The sequence below is a fragment of the Mesoplodon mirus genome (assembly GCF_964341445.2).
Source record: "Mesoplodon mirus genome assembly, chromosome: 2".
Classification (NCBI taxonomy): Eukaryota; Metazoa; Chordata; class Mammalia; order Artiodactyla; family Ziphiidae; genus Mesoplodon; species Mesoplodon mirus.
The window spans coordinates 108,106,175-108,132,958 of record NC_138977.1 but is presented as its reverse complement, the minus strand read 5'-3'; the positions used below and the strand labels follow the sequence as shown (position 1 = coordinate 108,132,958).

Below are 26,784 nucleotides of genomic sequence, written 5' to 3'. Positions count from 1 at the left end.
GTCCAGGGATAAACCCACACACCTATGGTCAACTAATCTATGACAAAGCAGGCAAGGCTATACAATGGTGAAAGGACAGTCTCTTCAGTAAGTTGTGCTGGGAAAACTGGACAGCTACATGTAAAAGAATGAAATTAGAACACTCCCTAAACCATATACAAAAATAAACTCAAAACTGATTAAAGACCTAAATGTAAGGCTAGATACTATAAAACTCTTAGAGGAAAACATAGACAGAACACTCTCTGACATAAATCAAAGCAAGATCTTTTTTGAACAACCTCCTAGAGTAATGAAAATAAAAATAAAAATAAATGAATGGGACTTAATGAAACTTAAAAGCTTTTGCACAGCAAAGGAAACCATAAACAAAAAGACAACCTACAGAATGGGATAAAATATTTGCAAACAACTGACTGACAAAGTATTAATCTCCAAAATATACAAATAGCTCATGCAGCTCAATAATAAAAAAACAGGGCTTCCCTGGTGGCGCAGTGGTTGAGAGTCCGCCTGCCGATGCAGGGGACACAGGTTCGTGCCCCGGTCCGGGAAGATCCCACATGCCGCGGAGCGGCTGGGCCCGTGAGCCATGGCCGATAGGCCTGTGCGTCCGGAGCCTGTGCTCTGCAGCGGGAGAGGCCACAACGGTGAGAGGCCTGCGTACCACAAAAAAAAAAAAAAAAAAACAACCCAATCAAAAAACGGGAAGAAGATCTAAATAGACATTTCTCCAAAGACAAAGATGGCCAAAAAAGATGAAAAGATGCTCAACATCACTATTAGAGAAATGTACATCAAAACTACAATGAGGTATCATCTCACAATGGTAAGAATGGCCAACATCAAAAACATTTACTAACAGTAAATGCTGGAGAGGGTGTGGAGAAAAGGGAACCCTTCTACAGTGTTGGTGGGAATATAAATTGGTACAACCACTATGCAGAATGGTATGGAGGCTTCCTTAAGAAAACTAAAAACAGAGCTACCATATGATCCAGCAATCCCACTCCTGGGCATATACCCAGAGGAAACCATAATTCGAAAAGATACATGCACCCCAATGTTCACTGCAGCACTATTTACAATAGCCAGGACACAGAAGCAACCTAAATGTCCACTGACATTTGAATGGATAAAGAAGATGTGATACATATATATGATGGAATATTACTCAGCCATAAAAAAGAATGAAATAATGCTATTTGCAGCAACATGTATGGACCTAGAGGTTATCATACTAAGTGAAGTAAGTCAGACAGAAAAAGACAAATATCATATGATACCGCTTATATGTGGAATCTTAAAAAATGGTACAAATGAACTTATTTACAAAACAGAAATAGTCACAGAGGTAGAAAACAATCTTATGGTTACCAGGGACGAAAGAGGGGGAGGAATAAATTGAGAGATTGGGATTGACATATACACACTACTATATATAAAACAGATAACTAATAAGGACCTACTGTATAGCACAGGTGACTCTACTCAATACTCTGTAATGACCTATATGGGAAAAGAATCTAAAAAGAGTGGATATATGTATATGTATAACTGACTCACTTTGCTGTACAGCAGAAACTAACACAACATTGTGAATCAACTATACTCCAATAAAAATTTTTAAAAAAAGAGGTAGGAAATGCAAAGGGAAAAGTTTCTAAAGAGAAGGGGCAGGAATCAGTGCTGGAATTGGCACTGGAGAAAATTAAGATGGAAATATTGCAAAGCTACAGAATGTAACACTTTGTCATCAGTTTAATCTTTGAGATAAGCAACTAAATTATATTATTCTTCCCAACCTTAACCTTACCTCATGGTTTAATGTTAAAATTCTTTTTGGTAGTTTAGACAAAAGTCATATTAGATGGAAGAGATATTTATGTCATCAGTCCTCAGGGTCAAATACAGCCCACGCTGTCCCCCCAAGTCTAAGGTCAAGTCTATACAAATTACTAGACAAACCATTTTCCTGTGAATTTGTAAAGCTCAATAGTGGAGCCACCACTGGGATTTCTAGGTACACTGATTTCAGTCATCTTAATAATGGAGTTGATTGACTACAGAATCCCATCGGTTGCCAGGCCATCGGCCTTTATTACCACAAGGAAAAATGAGTCAACTGAAAAAGGTCAATTTAGTCAGGCCATGTAGATCCTGTTAACTACTTTTCTGGAATTAGACTCTTGTCATCAAATAAGAAAATAAAGATGCACTGACTACAATAACAGAGGAGTTCTATTATAACTGTCCTCTTAAATTTAAATGGTAAAGATTCAATACATGCCTAAGTCATTGCCTACCGGTAACTTGGCTTTGGACTCAGAACTTCATTTCAGAGTTACTTTTTTTTTTTTTTTTTTCCGTACGCGGGCCTCTCACTGTTGTGGCCTCTCCCGTTGCGGAGCACAGGCTCCGGATGCGCAGGCTCAGCGGCCATGGCTCACGGGCCCAGCCGCTCCGCGGCATATGGGATCCTCCCAGACCGGGGCATGAACCCGTATCCCCTGCATCGGCAGGCGGACTCTCAACCACTGCGCCACCAGGGAGGCCCCAGAGTTACTTTTTACTTTCAAAACTGATTCAAAGTGGATATGGAGATAGGGAAAAGTCTAATTTTGCCTTCCAAATCTAGTCTTGCAGTATGTCTATGAAGAAACAGAAAAACAATCCATGAATTTTTTCTATTTTTTTCTACCCATTAGGAAAGAGTAAGCCATATAATTTTACTTACTAGCTAAACAAGTTCTATCTGATCTCTGAGTATGTTTTGTCACTTGTAAAACAGAAATAAGATACCTGTAAATCAGGGCTGACCTACATGCTCTGCCTCCCTTAAAGGGCTGAGATAGGTAAAATGAACACTTTGAAGACTGTTTTCAAATCAAACTTTTAAAATATCATTTGCTTAGATTATGTTTTAATTTGGTTTATAGCTATCCATATTCCATTGTACATCATGCAAGAAAAAAATTGGTAGGATTCCATTTTTACTACCTAGTGAAAATAAGGTTAGACAAAATCATCTATGTAGAACTCCAGCCAAAAATACTTAACATGAATCTAGCGAAACAATTAGTCAAAAACAGATTTGGGGACTTGCCTGGACTTTTCAAAAATGTCAGTGTAATAAAAACCAAAAAAAAAAAAAAAAAAAGGCAAGAGAAGGGCACAATTTAGGTAAAAGAGAAACAAAAGTGATCAGATGCAATCTGTGACCCTTGATGGGGTCTTGGATGAAACAAAAAATAAAAATCAGAAAGAATATTTTGGGAATAACTGGGGCAATTCACTCTGTATCTTAGATAATATTATTTTATCAACAATAAATTTATTGAGTGTGATAATAATATTATGGTTATGAAAGAAATGTCCTTGTTTTCAGGAGAAACATGCTGACATATTCTAGGAAAGAAATGTTATGTTGTATGCTGCTTACTTTCAAGTGGTTCGGAAACAAATTTTTTTTAACTATCAAGAGAGAAAGCAAATGTGGCAAAATGTTAATAGCTGAAGAATCTAGGTGATGGGTAGTATCAGGTTTTACTTTTCTATTCTTTCAACTTTTCTGTACATTTGAAATTTTCAAAAGACTATGGGGTGGAGTGAACACTGCATAAACAAAACAAAACAATGAAAAAATTGTATCAGTTTTCCAATAATAAAATTATACTTTCATTAACCTAATTTTCTAAATGAAAATAAATTCACTATGTTATAATATTGAGGTATATTATTTAAGAGCAACATTAATCTTTCTTGTACACAAAACAGATAAATTAAGTGGACTTAATTACATAGTAAAAAGGTCTCACTGAAGGATTTCCTTTGAGTAAAAAGTAGTGTCATTTCTAAAAGTAGGATAGAAACAGATCAAATGTTACTATTGCAAAGATCATAGAAATTAACTAAATCCTTATACACTAGCAGACCAGTATCTACATGTTTTTTCAGGACATATAACTTTACATTTTTCCTCAAAAAATAACTTAAAGGCAAGTAGAACATGTATCTTACAGTTAACAGATGTGATGGCTCATATTTTATTATATACTTCACTTCAACCATTCTGAAGGCAAGCAAAGTAAAAAAACTAAAACGATTAATTACAGTCCATAGGCAGAAAACATGACATTCTACTCTAGAAACGCCATTTTAACTCTAGAGTAGGAATGCTATAAAAAGAGGGGAAAAACCCCTCTAATAAACACTAGACTTGGACGATAGATGAAAACAAATTTAAGATTGTGAGATAAAGAAAATAAGCCTGCCTTAGACTGAAAACTTTTCCTACAGATTTTTGGGTGAAAACTTTCTAACTAAAATTTTATAATCTCCTTTGTATCAAACCAGTATATTTATGTGTATGTGGTATTCTAAACAGAATGTGAGGCTTTCTTGTTCTGGCAGAAGGTTGAACAACTGCCCATTAGCCCCATAAGAAATCAGAAAGTATACTCAGGAATTTCTTTTTATGGGTTCATTTAAGTATTAACTAGAAAGAGCGTCATTGTAACATGAGCTAACAATTTATGTTTTTATAATCTCTTAATCAAATAAATTCCTAAAAAATTTAAATACCCTGTTAATGTGGAGTTACATTCTCTGCTTTAAAATCTGTTTGCTAGTATAGATTCCTATTACTACGTTTTCGTAGGAAATATATAGTATTTCCTTTACCAGATAAGCTCTATAAATGGAAAGAAAAATAAGAATATCTTTACAAACTAACCTAGTTTTAGCAGTCTTTCGTTTTTTGTAAATAAGATGACAACAGTGTGAATTGTAATAGAAAAGAACAAACTTCATAAAATGTTATACCTTTATTTTCAAAATAGCATTTTATTTACCTTGTTAATGGACACTACCAAAGCTGGTTCCACTTTACCTTCGATTTCTTCTGGAGTGTAAAAACAATAGAGTTTACCCCCTCTTAAAACACAATACAATCTTCTCCAACAAATCAGACCTTCTACCATTTGCTGAAAAAGAAAAATCAAGAAACTCTCAACTTTAAATCATTATTTATCATCTTAACTCTAAATTCAACAAAATACTTGAATTAGCAAAGTTAGTTTTTTGAAATGTTTTAATGTGATAGTTACCCATTGATTTACTATACAATAAGTCAATAGCCCAAAGTAAAAAAGTACGTACGTATCAGAGAAGAAAGGTGTGGAATTCTCAAAAGGATTAAGCAAAATAGAGGTAATAATTATCATATAACTTTTATATACATAAAATCATAAATCAATGCAGTTTTAGAGAAGCTAGTCTATTAAAAATTAGTGATTGGAATTCCACAGCAATTCACGTAATGACTCAAGAGAAGTATAAAAATAACTGAATATTCAAAATAATTGAATATTCAAAATATTCCCTTACTGTTCTCAGAACACTGGAAAATGTTGACTTCCCTGTAAGAATGCAAATTTTCTTTCCTCTTAATGGAATTTTTTTAAAAAGCTATTGATTCATTGAAGCCCACAATTAATTATTTACTGAATACAAATAACTATGGTTATAAATAAATTAGGAGTAGGTGGCACAGAGGCAGCTTTGGAAGCCCAGAGGACTAAACTGTGCCAAAAGCTGTCTGCCAGAAAGGCCTTCATGTGAAAGGTGTTGAGCAGTCCTCATCAGTTTCCACAAGGAGTCCTCTGGTACTGATTATCCTGTTACTGCTATTAATGAAGCAGAGGAACCTGGAGGAGGTAGCCCCTTAGCCACCAAAACTGCATCAGACCCCTCCCCTTCCCTACCTTCTCACTCCCAGCTGCACCCTCCCTCCACATTTGATGTCTAACAAGGAGAAAACTGTCACTTAGGAGAAGACTTTATTAAAAAAAAATACTTCACAATATCAGAATGCCAAACAACTGCCAGGATATTAAGATCAAAATTAGAGCTATAATTGTTGCAGGATATTTAAAGTTCTCTAACCTGCTGATTAAGAAATCCTGCAAACGCATCCTCATTCATACAAGCTGGTTGGGCGACTAATCGGCAGCACATGTTACCATATAAGGGAAGCCAAAACGAAGACTCTTCTATTTAAGTGAGAAAAAAATCAAGTTATAAATATGTTTATTTAAGGTCATTATACATTTTGATTATTTTCACAATTTTTTTTGCTTTATATAAGAACATATGTAAAGGTTCATCCTGCTCAAATTACTGTATTCAATGACAAAATCAAATAAAAGAAAGCAGTCAGGACAGGATGATATTAAACTGATAGTTCACAGCATGCTATCACCTGGAGTAGACATGGAACTTTTAGTCTCTTGATCTCTTGTTTGATCTTAAAGTAATTAATCAATGGAGGTAGTTCAGGGCATATAAGTAAACTCATGTAATTTAAAAAACATCCTAATAAAGTGATTTTTGTTTGTCAAATTCTACTTTTTGCTCTGATTTTCACTATAATAATTAGCAAAGTGATGCTCTGAATAAAACACTTCAGGGCACAACTTTATGATAAAAATTTCATAATAACCCTTTTGACCTTTCCCCTTGTCCCTTCCCTCACTGAACAACTCAGGTGTAAGCCATCATGTGGAGTCCACCACAATGGGCATCTGTGCCAGGAGTTGGGCAGGGGGTGGGTGGGAAGCAGTAGTGTGCCAGAGCTGGGTGCTGGGGCCAGTCAGGATAAGGAGGTGAGTGGGAGAGCTGCCTGGCATGAGGAATCAGAGCCTGAAGGGGCTGAGGAGGACGGATCACATGGGGAATATAGAACCCAAAAGGGGTCTCTGCTCAGTGGCCGGCCTGGCATGGGGAGGAGGGGCCAAGGTAGAGTAAGGAGGGTATCTGTGTGCAGTGATGCCCAAGTGAGGTGTCAGAATCCAGGGAAATTAAGAAGAGTGCAGGGGGCAGTCCAGCCACGGGAGTCAGTTTGAGAGTAGCGAGGGGACCATTCACACATTTGGTGACCCAGAACAGTGTGTCAGAGCCCGGGGAGATGCAAATGCAAGCAGAGGGACAGCCGGGTATGGGGTGTCAGAGCACAGGCAGGCTGAGGACGGTGTTCACATGGGCTGAGGAGGGCAGCCCTGGGTGGGCTGTATGAGCCTGAGCAAGGTAAGGAGTATCCACGTGGGGCATGGGGCAGCCCAGAGGGGAGTCAGAGCCCCAGCAAGGAGAGAAAAGCAGTTATGTGAGAAAGATGGAAAAATGGTTGCTTTTAAGGTGACTGACCAAAGAATAAAAAGCATTAAAGATAACAGAAGACAGGTTTCTCACTGTCAGAGAAAGGAATTACGAATGTGCAGAATGAACTCTTTGGTATTGGATTAGAACTAGACATACTGGTGTGAACTCATGGTTTTCAACATACAGAGATTAAGAAATGCATGACATACAGAGTGAAGTGAGTCAGAAAGAGAAAAAAAATACCGTATGCTAACATACATATATGGAATCTAAAAAAAAAAAAAAGATGGTTCTGAAGAACCTAGGGGCAGGACAGGAATAAAGACGCAGACATAGAGAATGGACTTGAGGACACAGGGAGGGGGGAAGGGTAAGCTGGGACGAAGTGAGAGAGTGGCATGGACACTTATACACTACCAAATGTAAACTAGATAGATAGTGGGAAGCAGCCACATAGCACAGGGAGATCAGCTTGGTGCTTTGTGACCACCTAGAGGGGTGGGATAGGGAGGGTGGGAGGGAGACGCAAGAAGGAGGGGATATGGGGATATATGTATATGTATAGCTGATTCACTTTCTTTTACAGCAGAAACTAACACACCATTGTAAAGCAATTATACTCCAATAAAGATGTTAAAAAAAAAAAAGAACAAATGCATGACAGGACTTCCCTGGTGGTGCAGTGGTTAAGAATCTGCCTGCCAATGCAGGGGACATGGGTTTGAGCCCTGGTCCGGGAAGATCCCACATGCCGTGGAGCAACTAAGCCCGTGCACCACAACTACTGAGCCTGAGCTCTGGAGCCTATAAGCCGCAACTACTGAGACTGCATGCCACAGCTACTGAAGCCCACGCACCTAGAGCCCGTGTTCTGCAACAAGAGAAGCCACCACAATGAGAAGTCCACGCACTGCAACGAAGACCCAACACACCCAAAAATAAATAAATAAATAAATAAATAAATAAATAATTTTTAAAAAAATGCATGACAAAATATATATACATGTATGTCCACTGAGAGGGCCTAGGAAAAGTGACACCTAATAGTGACAGTCTAATAGCAATGAATACACCTATAGCTCAGATCATGTCTTCTAAATATTATTTCTATTAAAAAGAACCAGTCTTCCTTGGAGAAATGGATAACTCCAGGACTGGGGCAGGGAAAGCACATGATGAGCCTGAAATATCTTGTTATGCCTTAAGCAAGGAAGTACTCAATGAATGAGGAGGACATGTAAAAAGACACAGAAGCCATCTTAAATGTGTTCCCATTGGCCAAAATGGAGACAATCTAAATCTTAAACAAGATATTAGCAGATTATAATGTACTGAATAAAACTGTAAAACATGAGTCCATGTTGATATAAATAAATCAATGAATAAGTTGAAAGTCTAATAAATATACTTAGTTTTAAAGTATCCCCCTCCCACACACAAAATATGTATTAAGTACAAAGAGGAAAACAAAAAGAGTAACTTAACAGTAGAGAAGCTTAACAGACACCGCCCTAATCAAGTGAACATCATCAGTAATGGGATGAATCAAAAGATGCCACCTGATAGAATGCAATGAGAACGCAGCAACACCTCTGTGATATTTCTGCCGAAGATGCATATCCTGAGTCTCAGCCCAAGAAAACATCAAACCAACCCAAACTGAGGGAACTTCTACAAAATAACTATGAAATTTAAAAATGTCAAGGTTATGAAAGCCAAGGAATGACTGGAGAACTGATCTAAATTGAAAGAAACTAAAGAAGCATGATGATTAAATGCAATGCGTGAATCTGCACTAGATCCTTTTGTCATAAGGGACATTAGTGGAGTAACATTTGAATGGTGTCTGTATTAGTAGAAATAATAGTAATGTATTAATGCTGACTTGAATAGCTGTAGTGATGTAGCCAGATGTCTTTTAGTAGGAACAGGTATTAACATATTTGGGAGTAATGAAGCATCAGGTAAACAACTTGTTCTCATGTATTTTTTTGGGGAAAAAATCTTGATATTCAACTTTTAACTGTTCTGTAAGTCTGCAATTGTTTTTAAAAGTTCTTTCAAAAAACATTAAGATAGGGGCTTCCCTGGTGGCACAGTGGTTGAGAGTCCACCTGCCGATGCAGGGGACACGGGTTCGTGCCCTGGTCCGGGAGGATCCCACGTGCCGCGGAGCAGCTGGGCCCGTGGGCCATGGCCACTGAGCCTGCGCGTCCGGAGCCTGTGCTCCGCAACGGGAGAGGCCACAACAGTGAAAGACCCGTGTACCACAAAAAAAAACCCAAAAAACCAAAAAACATTAAGATAGTCCTTTAATGTAGTGTGCAGGTAGGTATACAACCTTTATAACTGTATGGAAGGAAAGCACTGCATAATTTATTCTGTGTATTGGGGTATAAATAAAAATGCAACATACGGTCCTATGTTCACACTGGACCACACAAAAAATATCTGTAAAGTTTTCACTGCACCCATGTTGGTAAGTGCCTGTTAAATGACTAACCATTGGCTATTACTATCATTGACCAAAAGGTCTTAGTAAGTCCAGAAAATAAAACATTTTTTGTAAAAAAAGAATTATTTAATATATAGAAGCAGTGTAGCCAAGGCTTGACACATCAGTTAAATGAAAAAGACCAGCATAAGTGAAGAGCACAAAGTTAAAGCAAAAACAGTTTTTTAACAATTTACCTGCTCAACATTCTACTAAAGAATAGCATACCACAAATTGTCTGGGACTATTCAACTCTTTGTTAAAGCTGCTATCTTTTAGAAACAAAGGGTTTGATCTGAGATAAATAAGTGTATAAATACAATACAGTCAATGATTTAAAAATGCAGACACGGGCTTCCCTGGTGGCGCAGTGGTTGAGAGTCCGCCTGCTGATGCAGGGGACACGGGTTCGTGCCCCGGTCTGGGAAGATCCCACATGCCATGGAGCGGCTAGGCCCGTGAGCCATGGCCGCTGAGCCTGCGCGTCCGGAGACTGTGCTCCGCAACGGGAGAGGCCTCAACAGTGAGAGGCCTGCGTACTGCAAAAAAAAAAAAAAAAAAAAGGCAGACATAAATAAATAAATGAGAATCTCCTTTTCTAAAATAGGCAGGAAATGAAATAAAAATTCTATAAAAGCATGCATCTACATAATACAATTGAAATCACCCTTGTGATTTATGAGTTTAAAGTTTGAAAGCGAATTTCTTTACATAGCAAACCCAGATTTATGAATGGCTTGTTTTTAAGTTAGGATCCACCTCCTAAAGAAACAGAATCATAAATGATTAGTTTTTCAGACCAGTCACAATCAATAATGTATCTGGAACCTTAATACCACATGTAACAGTGTGCTTCTCTAGTAAAATAAGTTCAGATTTCATGGCACACCAAGAAAAATAATTCCTTCCTCATTGCAGACCTTGAAAAGGGACACTGGATGTAAAATTCTTTGCTCTACAGATCACGTGCCACATACACTGCAATCAACTTTTACTTCCTACATAGGTTTCTCTACAGCTCATGACCACTGTAGAATAACGCAGAGTCACAGCTTCTTCTCCCTACTTCTGACAAGAAATACAGCATCTAGGCTATTTACTTAACTTGCCCGAGTATCAATTTCTCATTCTTAAAATACTACCTATTAAGTACTAGGGTTGCTGTGAAATCACATAAGATAATGTGTGCATGACATTTATTGCTGTGTCTGGCATGTAAAAGATGTTTCTCATAATTTCATATCCAGGGCACTCTCACTCCCCAAACCATATCCTTTCCATTTCTCAATGCTGTCTTTCTGCCCTTGTGCAACACATTTAATCAAAATACTTAATTCTTCTTTTCTAATCAAAGGTGGTATTAGGACAAGATGAAATGAAACAGGAAGTGAAAGAGCAGTTTGACTTTTCATTACTTAAAGATTTTATCTAATTCATCTGTAGTTTCAGATGGGGAGCAAAATGGAGTTTAAAAATGACAGCAACAACAAAAACAAAACACAGGCAAGAGAAAGAATCAATAACGTCTCAGTTCCGTGTGAGTCAATCTTTACAATGTGGTTTCATTGTTTTATAAAAAGTATAAAAATTTCTTGATGACAAATATAAGCCTTAAGATATCATTTTGGCTTTTTCCTTAAACTAGTACAAGTAATAAAGTTGAGTTATAAATTTCAAAAATCTTGTATTTCCTCTTTATTTTATAGTATTTGGTAGACATTGATATAAATTTATTTAGGAAACCCTATTAAACATAGATTTATTAATGAATAAATCAGAGGGTGGCTTTTTTCTGTATAAAATTTTGTTTCTTTTTAATTACAAGCTTTCCTTTTTTTTCAAAATATAATTGATTTACGAGATTTTAATTTATACACATTTCTAGAGATATACCTATCACATCAAAAGGGTTAGGCATATAGGTTAGTGTTCTTAAAATTTTTTTCTGTGGAATCTACAAGTTCCAGTGTCAACAGTTTTTGGGTATTATTGCTGTAAGCACAGGTCTTTTCACAGTCTTTAACATGCTAGTCTTTATTGTGTTTCTCAAAGAAAGAAGTATACCACATAGTTCCCATGCTTATTTGCTCAGGAGCATTTTATTAAAGGAGAATCTAGTAATATCTTATAGAACACTGAAGACAAGTGACACTGCTAAAATCAATGATTTCTTTGTGAATTTTATTCCTTTCCACAACCTTTCAGGTGACTTGGTTGAAAGAATGGGACCTTTCATCATCAATTCCATTATTCACACATCGATAGTATTTTGAGTCTTTAGGTGCTTTATCAGTAATCATGCCTAACCGGAATGCATAGCAGAAAGAGCCCAGCCTTTCCTGGATTACTTAAAGTCTGGCTCGACCACTGGCTAGCTACATAATCTGGTATGTTACATTCTCTAAGCTGTATTTTACTCATTTGTAAAATATAAATGATAACAAAATGAGGAACTTGTGAAAGCACAGAGCTAGCCAGTGTTAGAACTAGAATACGAATCTAAGGCTGATGGCTCCACAGTCTCCACTGTTAATCACTTCACTGTGATGCTCCCTTATAACTACGTCTCACAGAGACTAAGAATAAAAACTGCTTTAACAGTGTTCATTTATTTATTTATATTTTATTGTGGTATGAACATGTAATAGGAGATGTACTCTCTTAACAGATTTTTAGTGTACAATACAGTATAGTTAACAAATGTTATAATGTTGTACAGCAGATCTCTAGAACTTATTCATCTTGTATAACTGAAGCTTTAGATCTGTTTATTAGCAGCTCCTCCTTTCTCCTTCTCCTAGCCCCAGGAACTGCCATTCGACTCTCTGCTTCTAATAGTTTGTCTATTTTAGATACCTCATATAAGTGGAATCAGGTAGTATTTGTCCTTCTGTGACTGGCTGTTTCAGTTAGCATAATGTCCTCAAGGATCATTCATGTTGTCACATATTGCAGAATTTCCTTTTTCAAGGCTGAATAATATTTCAATGAACAATGTCTGGCACATAATAGGCACTCAACATATGGTGATAATATTGTTAATTCTAGATAAATAACACAAATAGAATTAAACAAACTTAATTTGCCAAGTTTTCTGATAAAATTGACAATGCTAATACTATTGCAAACTTCAAGTTTTGGATGATAGAAGGCTTGATTCGATTGTTCAGACCTGTCTTCCCACTGAAAACTACTAAAAATGCTGAACCAAATATATTTTAAAACTTTTCCCCAGAGCAACAAAGAGGTAACAAAACTATAATAAACTACCAGTACAAATCTGATGTGAGAACCAGTGAGTTAAATGAGCACAGAAGCTGTGTTTGTCCTGAGAGCATTTGCCAATCCCAGAAAATCTCAATTTATGACTTAATGATCCTGCAAGACGAGGGAAGCAGAACAGAAATCACAGTCTAGGACCTGAACAATGTAGGCAGATTAATGGGAGGATTCTCCTCATATTAAACTGATATCCCAAAGGAATCACCAACAGGGTAGTGGTGAACCATAAGTAAACCAACCGAACTGCCCAGGATTCCCATTGCCTGGAGGTAGGGATGCAGAGAAACTCAGACATGGTCTTTGGATAAAGTGAGCCCAGAATGATAGTCTCACCAGGTGCCTGCGAGATGCAAACAGAGACACCGAGCATTAATTTATTCCTCTATGTAGACTTTCAATTACAATGACAAGCACATGAAGATAACTAGACATGAAAGGAATTGAGACATCATGAGTGAGAACCAGTTAAAAAAAAGAGAGAAACTAATCAAGAAAGACTTTATATATCTGAATCATTAGCCATAGACTATAAAACAGCTATGCCTACTCTTTTAATAAAAACCTAAAAGATAATATTAACAATATATGCAGAGAATAAAAAGTGAAAAGTGGCATAGCAGATTTGAAAAAGCCAAACAGAACTTCTAGAAATAAGAAGTACAATAAGTGAAATGAAGAACTTGGTATACAGATTTATCAGCAGATCAGACAGAGCTGCAAAGAGAATAAAGGAAATAGAAGATAGTGCATTAAAAATCCAGAAAAGCAGCAAAGACAGACAAAAAGATGAGGAATACATCATAAAGGGTATTAAATATAGAGGATACAGTCAGAAAGACTAACATAGGTGTACTAGGAATGCTACAGGGAGAAAGGCAATAGAATGGATCAGAGGCTGCCTGAATAGACAAGTAAGATTTTGTCCAGAAATAATAAAAGACATCCATCAATTTAAAGAAGTTCAAGGATTTCCAAAAGCAGCAAAAATAAAATTAAATTCTACACCTATAGCATGGTGAAGCTTCAGAAAACCAAAGACAAAGAGAAAATTAAAAGTTACCTTCACAGAAGCAACACACGGACAAATGATTTTCGACAGACAGTACAAGATGCCAGAAGGTAGTGGAATTATATCTTTAATATTCACAAAGTAAAATATTAAAGTGCTGAACTTCTACATCATGTAAAAAATATCTTTCAAGAATGAAGCTAAACAAAGTCATCTTCAGACATACACAAAGAAGAACTAAGAAGTATGATATTAGCAGAACATACTAAAATAAATTCTAAGGATTACACTTCAAGCAGCAGGAAAATAATACCAGATGTAAGGTATAAGACACAAGCAGTACATGGAAACATGCAGGCAAATCTAAACAAATATTAAGTGTATAAAACATCTTGTGAAATTTAAAAACCAAACAGAATTATATAACAACAGCACATAGGTCAAAGAAATGGAGTTTATTCTAAAGTCCTTGCAGGATCTGAGAAAAAGGTAAAATTATCTTTTAATTTTAGACTTAAGTATGATTAATAAAATTTCTAGAGGTAATGTCTAAAAGATGAGAAAAAGAATTATAACTTTAATTACAACAAGGAAAAACTGAAATGATAAAACTATCAATCCTTAAAGACACAAGAAAGAGAAAACCACCATGGAATAAGTAAGACAAACAGAAAACACAGAATATGATGGTAGATTTAAACTCAAATACTTAATATCATATAATATGGGTTATAAACTATTTGATACTGAATGCAAAATACTGGTTTATCTTGGTTTTTAATATACAACCATCATAGACCAGAGATATCTCTCACTAGCCAATGCTTTTGTCAGTGTTTACACATATACTGACATAACATATACTGACGTAACGAGTGATCCACAGAATCACTCATGCCTACCTTCTGTTGGTAGCAAGCAGAGGATATACAGGAAGGTAGGGCTAAATTAATCTTAAACCTTTTTCTCTAGATGATAATTTGTAGTTATAATTTATTAAAAAGAAATATATAGCAAGGTGAAGAAGGGAGGTAAGTGATTAGAAGATTTGTAAAACAGCAGGAGCACTCTCCACGCTCCAAGATTATTTTTACCTATGATGAAAAATATAGAGTAGTGTTGGTAAAGTCGTTTGGAAATATGATTTGGGTTACTTATTCTTTTTCATTTTTTGAAGTATAATATATAAAATTATATACTACCTTCCTTATACCTTTTGTTGTAAAGATAGATGGCTCTGTACATTTTTTAAGTTTCGCACTAAAAAATTACATTCAAAATAGAGAAAAGTTCATAAAATATAAATGTACAGTTTAACAAATAACTATGAGATGAATATGTGCATAACCATCTCTGTGTCAAGAAATAAAACATTGGCAACACTACTTCTCCTCAGTTACCTAGGTGTAAATATGACCTAACTTGTATGGTATTCACTTCCTTGTGTTCTTTATGGTTTTACCACCTATGTGTGCTTCCCTAAAAAATATAATTTAGCTCTTACTGGTTTGAACTTGATGTAGATGGAATCATATTATGTCTTCTTAGTGACTTTTTGCTCATCATCAAAATTTTTTTATGTATGTTAAAATTTTTTTGTCAAGTTTTGGAGAAAAACATAAATTTTCCTGTGTAAACACTGACAAAAATATTGGCTAGTAAGAGATCTCTCTGGTCTATGTTGGTTGTATATTAAAAACCAAGATAAATCAAACCAATAAATCAAATGCTTTAAGCCTTAAACTTATACAGTAATGTATGGCAATTATTTCTCAATAAAACTGAAAAAAATACCCAAAACCCAGAGGCATTCTCCCAGGGAACAATATTCCATGCAGTATGCCATTGTTTATTAAAGAAGTGCCTGCATGCATTGCATTCCTGCTACATGTATATATATTTTTTGTGATAGAGATTTTATTACATATTTAGTAAGAGACAAAGAAGGTTTATGAAACATATCACCTGGCCCAATTAATAAAAATTCTCATCAGACTTTACATGGTAATTCTATTTTTAATTTTTTGAAGAATGACCACACTGTTTTCCATAGTGGTTGTACCATTTTACGTTTCCATCAGCAGTGCACAATGATTCCAGTTTGTCCACATCCTGGCCAATACTCGTTATTTTCTATTTCTTTTTATTTATTTATTTTTAATAATGGCCATCCTAATGGGTGTGAAGTGCTTTCTCATTGTGGTTTTGATTTGTGTTTTCCTAAGGATTAATGATCTTGAGTACCTATTCATGCTTTTACTGGCTTCCTCAATTTCAAATTTGAAAATAAGATACATCTTTGACAACTAGAAGAGTGGTAAAGTCACCAATTTCAAGTCAAAGACAAGGATTCAGAATATGCAAAACCTTTCTGTTCTCACCAAGCAAGCCTCACAAACAAACCTCTAGCAAACAGTAGAAAGAGAAAAATAAACTTTCTCCTTTTGGGGAAAAGGGACAGACATATTTTCAAGAATCCACAGAGTCACTCGTGCCTACATTATTTAAGCCAATAACCATTTCAGGGGAACATATTAAAATTAGAAATTATTACTGTCACCACACATATATTGACATAACATGTATAATAAGTAAAATATAGACTGTACTTACCATCCCCATTAATAGACAGATTATGGGTCTTGAAGCTATTCTCAGCACTTTCCAAGCTCAGGGTAGTATGAGCTAGCAAACCGTACTTTGCACCACTAATAGTGAGAAAAAAGACATGTTTTAAGTATTTTAGTATATTTTCCACTACATAAAATATTTAGATGTTCAACAACAACAAAATAAACAACCCGATTAAAAAACGGGCAAAGGTCTTAAACAGACATTTCTCCAAAGAAAATATACAAATGGCCAATAAAAACATGAAGAGATACTCAAGATCATTAATCCTTAGGAAAACACAAATCAAAACCACAATGAGGGGCTTCCCTGGTGGCGCAGTGGTTGAGAGTCCGCCTACTGATGCAGGGGACACGGGTTCGTGCCCCGGTCCGGGAAGATCCCACATGCCGCGGAGCGGCTGGGCCCGTGAGCCATGGCCGCTGAGCCTGCGCATCCGGAGCCTGTGCTCCGCAACGGGACAGGCCACAACAGTGAGAGGCCCGCATACAGCAAAAAAAAAAAAAAAAAAAAAAACACAATGAGAAAGCACTTCACACCCATTAGGATGGCCATTATTAAAATAAATAAATAAAAAGAAACAAAGCAACGAGTGTTGGCCAGGATGTGGACAAACTGGAATCATTGTGCACTGCTGATGGAAACGTAAAATGGTACAACCACTATGGAAAACAGTGTGGTCATTCTTCAAAAAATTAAAAATAGAATTACCATGTAAAGTCTGATGAGAATTTTTATTAATTGGGCCAGGTGATATGTTTCATAAACCTTCTTTGTCTCTTACTAAATATGTAAAAATCTCTATCACAAAAAATATATATACATGTAGCAAGAATGCAATGCATGCAGGCACTTCTTTAATAAACAATGGCATACTGCATGGAATATTGTTCCCTGGGAGAATGCCTCTGGGTTTTGGGTATTTTTTTCAGTTTTATTGAGAAATAATTGCTATACATTACTGTATAAGTTTAAGGCTTAAAGCATTTGATTTATTGGTTTGATTTATCTTGGTTTTTAATATACAACCAACATAGACCAGAGATATCTCTCATCAGCCAATGTTTTTTGTCAGTGTTTACACAGGAAAATTTATGTTTCTTTCTCCAAAACTCGACAAAAAAATTTTAAAAAAACAATGCATGAGTAGAATTTTAAGTTACATTCTGAACACGATTGGTATAATTCAGACTCCTATGTAGACTACTGGGAAAGTCCACTAAGTATCAACAAATCTCCACTGTTGCTAGAGCTAAGAGGCACTAGCCTCATTCTCAGTGTGGGCCATTCTCTGCTATTTTCACTTATCCTGAACAAATTTCTATAGTGTTTCCATAATTAGCTCTTATTTTTCCCTACTGTTATATAAAAAGTGCCCCCCAAAGTGGAGGAAGTATTTTTAAAAACTGTGGAGAAAGAATAGGAGCAATTGAGAACAGCAATTTGAATGGAAGAGTAAATATTACTACACAAAAAACTATTAACCATCATATGAGTTGTTTGGTGATCAGGGCACAATGTGTTAAACATGATCTCAACATGATAATTTGTCACTGATACATAGGTTTTATGCAACATTACAATTGTTCCTACTTAAAATAATGGTAAATAGACTCCCTATCAGCATTTTAGTGCAAAATATGTTACTTTCAGGAACAGATTATTGACAGTAAGTGGATAAGTGATGCTACGTGCATCTGACAAACAAGACGGCCGTGTGGCTGGAGTACAGTGAGGGAGAGTGAGACAAGATGTCTAAAAGGTAAGAAGGGGCAGACACTCTACACTGCAGTAGGGCATGCCCTGTAGGGCATGATAAGGACCCCGGATTTTATTCTGAGTGAGATGGGAAGCAAGTGGTAGATTTGGAGCAGAGGCATATGCTATGATATGACTTGTATTTTTAAATGATCCCTCTGGCTGCCATGTTGAGAACAGACCACAGAGGCCAAGAGTGAAAATGGTAATGCCAACTAGAAAGCTACTGCACCTCACCAGTCCAGAGCTGATGCAGGTCTGGAACAGGGTGGTAGTTGATGGGGTGGTGAGAAGTGCTAAGATTCCTGATATAGTCTTAAAGTTGACCCAATGTGGTCATGGGATGTAAAAGAAAGGACAGAGTCAAGGACAACTCCAAGGCTTTTGGCCTGAGCAACTAGAAAAAGTGAACTGTCATTAACTGCAAGGAGGCTGGCTGAGAGAATGGATATGGGAAGTAAGAGTTTAGTTTTGAACAGATTAAGTTTGAGAATGGGTTGTAGGGTAGGCAGGTGGATATATGAATCTGCAGTTAGGAGAGGAAAAACTATTCAAGAAATTAAATTTGGGAGTTACCAGTATATAGATGAAATTCAATGAAAGTTAGTTAAATAAAATGTGCGAACTGAATATTGGGACACAAGTACTCCATCATTTCAGATTAAGTTGAAGAGCAATGAACAAAGGAGAGAGGCAAGGGACAGTCACTGAGGCAGAAGAGAAACCCCGAAAGTGGTATCCTGGAAGCCAAGTTCAAAAAGTGTTTCAGGAGAGTGAGCAGTTGTGTTGAATAATGCTGAAAGGTCCAGGAGGAGGAATAATGATAAATGACCATGGTACTTGGCAACACGTAGATCACTGCTGACCTTGACAAGAGCAGCTTCTGAACGATGGATGAAACTTGATTGAAATGGTTCAAGAGAGAATGGGAGGACAAAAAGTGGAGATAGAGAATATAAAAAACTTTTCTGTAAAGAATAGCTGTTAAATGGGGCAGAGGAAATGTGAGGCATTTCAGCATGTTTGTATGTTTTTGGAAATGATGCAGGAGAAGAAAAACTGAAGATGTAGTAGAAGTGGGGGACATGTGCAGGAGCCTACTTCTGCATACTTGAGAAGATGGGATCTAGTGTACAGGTAGGTGGTCTCAGATGGAGCAAAGGCAGTTACAAGGAAGGAAAGCAGCAAATAAAGATACAGTTGCAGGTAGGCTGATAGATTCGGTTGATGGAGGATATGCAAGTTCTCTTCTGATTACTTCAGCAGCAACAATGATATAGGAAATGAAGTCATCAGCTTTGAATAAGGAGTGGAGAGGAGTGGGTAGTGGAGGTTTCATAAGAGAGAGTGACACAATGTGAAATACTCTGACGAGAGGTAAAGTGGAGGGCTACGGACACTTAGTAGGATTGCACATACTGGAACTCACTTAAGGTTAGTGATCCCTCTAAAAGTGAGACCAGTCAGTATGACTGTTTTCTCCAGGTTCCTCATCTATTCCTCGTGAGTGCAGGTGCAGAAGAGCTAAAGGCAGGATTTAACCAAGGTTGAAGTTTTTCCAAGGTAAGTATGACAAAAGGAGAGAAATGCTAGGAAAGAACAAAATGGTAAATCATAGAACTTTAGCTAAGTTGGAGTCAGAGTACTGAAAGGAGAAAGCTGGAAATGTGGGAGGTGGTAGATAGTGTGGGACACTACTACAGAGACCAGACAAGATCTAGGGTACAACTGTGGGGTGGATGGCTAAAATAGGCATGAGAACAAGATCACTGGAGACAAAGAGGTCATCAAACTTAGAGGTCAAGGTATTAGATGGACAGTCGATATGTATTTTAAATCCAAGAAGAAAAGTACCTGAAATAGTGAGAGGCAGAGACTGGGAGAGAAAGAGAATGAAGATACTTTGTGTTTTATTTTTAGGAGTGATGTAATTTATTCTCGCTGACCACTAAAAACATCAGAGTATGCGTCACTTCAGGAATAGCATCATTTCCATACACAGTGCAGTACAAAATACTGCTTTTAGTGCGCACAGGAAGTAGCTATGTTATAGGCTGTGCATTTGCACTGAGTGCGCTGGAGAGGTGACAACCTGTGTGACAGAAGAGGCTAAAATTATGTGATGACCCAAGTATATGTTTAATTATTTTCTCAGGCCTTAAAAAGTAATTGTAACTAAGACACCTTTTCCTCAACTACTTTAAGGTAAACATGTAATACATTTGCCTCTATTTCCAGTGAATTACACATCTTAAAATAACAATACAAAAAAAGTTATTGATAACCTCCCCTAAGAATAAGCTATGAGAGAGACAGTTGATAGATAGTGGTCATTAAAATGATCATGTGAAGACTCTGTAATAACTCAAGAAGAAAATGTGTGTGTGTATATACATGCATGTATATGAATGTATAGTATAATTATGAATATCTATCCCCCAAGGCTAGGAATTTTAAAACCTGGAGGAAAAATATCAATTCAAAATTATAAAAAGTATTTGAGTTAGGGTGAACTATGAATACATTTTTTTCTCTTCTAGATTCTATTTCTCAAGTTAATATTACTTTTGTAATGAAATAATAAATGCTGTAGGATTTGTGAAGTGGTAGTAGGATGAAAACCTCCCCCCAAAATCAGAGACATGCAAAGCTTTGTAATACTACATCTACCTATGTGCAGTTTAAGGCACTTTAACACGCAATATCTTTAACAGTTCACAATAACTACTTAAGGTAGGCAGGGCAGATATTTTGGTCCATATTTTCAAATGATGAAACTGAAGTTCAGAGAATGTAATTGACCTGCCTATAACTAGCAAGTGGTACACTGGAAACAGAATCCCACTATACTTTACTTACTACCTTCATACTTCCTTAAGAATTTTGAGTGCAGGAAACATGACTTACTAACGTTTAAATCCAAAGTACCACGTGATATAACTGCTGAATTATAATTTCTAGGATGATTAAATGAATGAATAAACAAAATTATACCCAATAGGTGAGTAATTCCTTAGTTATTTTTGAACACTGCATTATCTTTCACACTACCAAACCATTAACACCACTGTTCCTCAAAACATAAATAATCCACTTATTCTGCACAAGGATATTTGTTTTGTAACTTCAATCTAATTTAAAATGTGGTATACTGGCTTATTTTTTTTAATACACATTTTTGTCCAGTAAATCATCACTCTCAATTTTACTAGTTTTCACAATTGTTTAAAATTACAATTTATACAATGAAGAATAATGTACTAAATGGTTCTCAAGGAGCATAAAATAGTTAATTCAGCTATTAGAAACACTGGGAAAATCTAGCTACAGGAATTTCAGTAAGCTAAATTCCACAAATAAAATGAGTAAATGAATCACACCAGGGAGCATGCTAAAAATTACCAAAAATGTTCACTGTCTTCTTTCAGATCAAACAATACTTTATGATGATATTTCAAGTTACTTCATTTTTAAACCATGACTAATTACAATGCCAATGCTTCCAAAATCAACAATGATCTCAGTTTTAAAACATTCTTGTCAGGATAACGTTTTCTTACTAAAACATTACTCTCGTTCTTTTTAGCCAACCCTAATATTGAGTTCCCAAAAGTTTAATCAGCTACATTTTTTTAAAAAACAAATAGGCCAATTGTTGTAACATTTGATGGAGCGGGGGTTCCAAAAATGTTATGAAAAAATAAATGACTACCTTAAACGGTAGTCTGAAAAAAATGCACTCTTTTGTCAGGAAGAACAGCTATATTTGAGCACATGCCATATTATTAGAGAAGATATAGTTTGCCCATTTTGGTTAAAAATTAAAAGCTATATTAGGAATCTTCTCATTGAACTAGATCACTATTAAAGAAACAAAAATTGATCCTCTTATGCATTCTGATTACTAATGTTATTCTCAAACTCCTATCAGGGTGCTGAAGTGGTCACTTAAGGAAGTATCAGGTAAGAGTAGTCCTGGGCTATGAGTTTAACCTAGTATACTTGGTATTCACACCAGAAGCTCAAAAGAATGCTGGTATTAGAGGAATATAATTTGGTGAAGTGTTATAAAAGGTTTTACCCTATCTTTTGATCAGCTTTAATGGTATAAATAAGCAAATGGCATGCAAGTTTCACGGGAAATGTTGATAAGGAAAACTGGTGTTTGGATTCAGGAATAAACCAAATAAAATGACAAATCTGAACAGGAGAATGAACACTTCAAGACAAATATATCAGTCCCTATTACAAAGAGCTTAATAGCAATAATGTTATTCTCAAAAACACCTCTAGGCTTTGAAGAGGAGTATAGGTTAAACACAAGTTCCAACATCACTTAGAGTATCTTCTATGAAATGATAAACATTGTTTTTTTCAATTTTAAAATATCTGTCTACATTTTATAATCCTATGAAGGTTTTTAAACTGAAGTGCTTCAGCATGAATTTGAAAAAATAATTCAGAAAAAGCACTGGTCTCAGAACAGTAAAAATAGTAACAATAATAGTAACAGCTACATTTATTAAATGCTTACTACATACCAAGCTCATGAATTACCTTTTTGAATCTCAAAATAATCCAATGGAGTTAGATATTATTACATTATTATTATTCTCATTTTACAGAGGGAAAAATAAAAACCCAGAGTAAATTAATCTGTCTTGGGTCACACAAATAATAAATGACAGGATAAAAAAACCAAGTATTCCCTGCCAAACAATGAAATTTTAAACTGTTTGAGAAGCCCAGTCATTGTTTTTACATGCTTGAAAGGTATATGAAACCCTAAAACGTCTCTAAGGAGCCTTCTAAAAATAGATAATTATGTCTAAGTATCTTTACCTTTCATGAGAAAACTGAGGCCCAGGAAATAATGTAACTTGTTCAGGACACTACTGGTCCTGTTTTTTTTTTTTTTCTTAACATCTTTATTGGAGTATAATTGCTTTACAATGGTGTGTTAGTCTCTGCTTTATAACAAAGTGAATCAGCTATACATATACATATATCCCCATATCCCCTCCCTCTTGCGTCTCCCTGCCACCCTCCCTGTCCCACCCCTCTAGCTGGTCACAAAGCACCAAGCTGATCTCCCTGTGCTATGTGGCTGCTTCCCACTAGCTATTTTACATTTGGTAGCGTATAAATGTCCATGCCACTCTCTCACTTCGTCCCAGCTTACCCTTCCCCCTCCCCGTGTCCTCAAGTCCATTCTCTACATCTGCATCTTTATTCCTGTTCTGCCCCTAGGTTCTTCAGGACTTTTTTTTTTTTTAGATTCCATATATATGTGTTAGCATACGGTATTTGTTTTTCTCTTTCTGACTTACTTCACTCTGTATGACAGACTCTAGGTCCATCCACCTCACTACAAATAACTCAATTTCATTTCTTTTTATGGCTGAGTAATATTCCATTGTATATACGTGCCACATCTTCTTTATCCATTCATCTGTCAATGGACACTTAGGTTGCTTCCATGTACTGGCAATTGTAAATAGTGCTGCAATGAACATTGTGGTACATGACTCTTTCTGAATTATGGTTTTCTCAGGGTATATGCCCAGTAGTGGGATTGCTGGGTCATATGGTAGTTCTATTTGTAGTTTTTTAAGGAACCTCCATACTGTTCTCCATAGTGGCTGTATCAATTTACATTCCCACCAACAGTGCAAGAGGGTTCCCTTTTCTCCACACCCTCTCCAGCATTTATTGTTTGTAGATATTTTGATGATCAGTGTGAAGTGATACATCATTGTAGTTTTGATTGGCATTTCTCTAATGATTAGCAATGTTGAGCATCCTTTCATGTGTTTGTTGGCAATCTGTATATCTTCTTTGGAGAAATGTCCATTTAGGTCTTCTGCCCATTTTTGGATTGAGTTGTTTGTTTTTTTTGATATTGAGCTGCATGAGCTGCTTGTAAATTTTGTAGATTAATCCTTTGTCAGTTGCTTCATTTGCAAATATTTTCTCCCATTCTGAGGGTTATCTTTTCGTCTTGTTTATGTTTTCCTTTGCTGTGCAAAAGCTTTTAAGTTTCATTAGGTCCCATTTGTTTATTTTTGGTTTTGTTTCCATTTCTCTAGGAGGTGGGTCAAAAAGGATCTTGCTGTGATTTATGTCATAGAGTGTTCTGCCTATGTTGGTCCTGGTTTTTTTTTTTAATAAAGAATTTTGCTGCTTAAAAACGTTTTAAAACTACTAACTTGGTGATTATCTCTTTCAGTTCTAAAATCTATGCTTCAAACTAGAAATACAATTGTTCAATCATCAAAAAGACAGAGTTCCATTACCTTATAGTTGAATTAAAGCATTTTCCAGCAAATACTTGATATCATCTTAATCTAGAAAAGTTTTAAGATGGCCTTAATTCTAAAGGAAGAAAATTAAAGGGTCTCCCTTCCTCCTTTTTAACGACATTTATATTAGCAAAGATTTACATCTTCTATGCCTTCTTTTTTTTGGTGGATGGGACCCATTCAACAATCATGAAATCAATTTAATGATTCATAAATGGAATTAAAAGAAACTGAAAATAACTAGAATTTAAAAAGTCAAGTGACTATACTATAAATAGCAAGGGCTAAGTATTGCTTCACGAAATCTGTCTGCTTATGTTACTGTGCATTCAGTAATAATGTAAAATGTATTTCTTACTGTGGATCTCAATCAAAATAAACTGAAAGCCACAATGCTAGAGTCCCAAGTCACTTTCACATGTAATATATCTGATATGAAAAGAGTTATTTAGTTACATTTTGATGATTGATATTTCCAGGATCTACACCTAAAATATTTTGCTTTTTGTAATTACAGTAAAATTACTTACATGCTGAAGAGCCAACCCTACCAAGACATGCAAAGGAATTCTAGGAATGCAGCCTGTACAACAGTTTTCCCAAGAAACATAAAGATAAAAATACTTGTAAAGAAACAAACATAATGTTTAAAGAAAGTATCTGAAAGAAACCAGGGCTCCTTGAAGAGATGGTGATTCCAACTGTGGGCAGAAAAACAAAAGATGAACATGGAACACGTTCCCTGGCCAGAAAGCAAAGAAGCTAATCAGAGATTAGGTTGTGTCAAAGGACACAGAGTCAGCTTAAAGGTTTCCCACTGATCAAAGATGGGACAAATTGGCTTCAAAGAGAATAACTGTAATAGATTGAAACACAAATATATAAAAATATGAGAGTTCAAATAAAACAAAACATTGACCACCTCCATGCTAGAACATCAACTTATTATTCTAAAATGAAGGAACCAAGTATTTTTTTCCTCCTTCTCCTCCACCAATTTTTTTGCATTTATATCCAGAGAGTTAATGAAAGAAAGTTCTTCTTTGAGAGAATTCTAGGTTTAAAAATAAATGCAGAACTTCCCTGGTGGCCCAGTGGTTAAGAATCCGCCTGCCAATGTAGGAGACATGGGTTAGAGCCCTGGTCCAGGAAGATCTCACATGCCATGGAGCAACTAAGCCCACGCGCCACAACTACTGAGCCTGTGCTCTAGAGCCCACAAGCTACAACTACTGAAGTGTGCGTGCCTAGAGCCCGTGCTCCACAACAAGACAAGCCACCGCAATGAGAAGCCTGTGCACCGCAATGAAGAGTAGCCCCTGCTCTCTGCAACTAGAGAAAGCCCGTGCACAACAACAAAGACCCAGCGCAACCAAAAATAAATAAATAAATAATTTTTTTAAAAAAAGAGAGAGAAAAGAATCGATAAAATATAAATAAATAAAGGACAAATTTAGAAAGTCACCAAATTATAACCCCTAATGAAATAATGAATGACCTGCAATAGCTGCTAACACCATTACACAGAAGATTGATAGGGAACTTTATAATGGATGGATCAGGCTGACAACACCTGAACCCACTGGTCAGTTTTAACATGAGTAAAAGTGAGACAAGACCTCCAAATGGGATACAGTAGAAAGTACATTGTCCTAAAAGAGAACCTGAAACTAATCAGTCCTCTAGATCTGACTACAAGTTGTAGGAAACACAGGGGATAGAAAAAGATGTTTAAAAAGACCACAAAGACGTAATCAGATAAATTCAAAATATGGGAAATGTGTAAGATCTGGCTTCTTCAATAAATAATGGCAAGGAAAAAAGTAGATGGGAAATTGTTAAGGATTAAAAGAAACTTAAAAGACTCACCTAAATGCAATGTTGTAGACCTTGTTTGCATCTTGACTTGCACAGATCAGAAGAGAACTTCCTCAGAATTGGGGCAATTTGAACACAGACTGGACATCAGATGATATTCAGAGCTTATTTTTTATTTTATTAGATGTGATAATGGTATTGTGGTTTTGTTATAAAGAAAAAAATATTTTAAAAAATCTTTAAGACTAATGCATGACATATGCAGAAATCCAATTAGTAGACTGATATGTAGCAAACAACTTAACATGTAGATAGTCCCTTTTCAAGAAAAA

The 26,784-nt window shown here is 36.0% G+C and overlaps 1 protein-coding gene across 3 annotated transcripts in view; it reads right to left on the bottom strand.

Annotated features, from left to right (window-relative positions):
• Positions 1-26,784, bottom strand: part of RTKN2 (rhotekin 2) — an 86,337-nt gene that overhangs the window by 25,312 nt on the left and 34,241 nt on the right. For all 3 annotated transcript variants that reach the window (XM_082640370.1, XM_082640371.1, XM_082640372.1), the window contains exons 7-9: positions 16,557-16,651; positions 5,947-6,053; positions 4,854-4,985 (exon numbers count right to left, since the gene is read on the bottom strand). In XM_082640370.1, the coding sequence (XP_082496496.1) occupies positions 4,854-4,985; positions 5,947-6,053; positions 16,557-16,651 (334 nt within the window). The remainder of the gene's footprint in view (positions 1-4,853; positions 4,986-5,946; positions 6,054-16,556; positions 16,652-26,784) is intronic.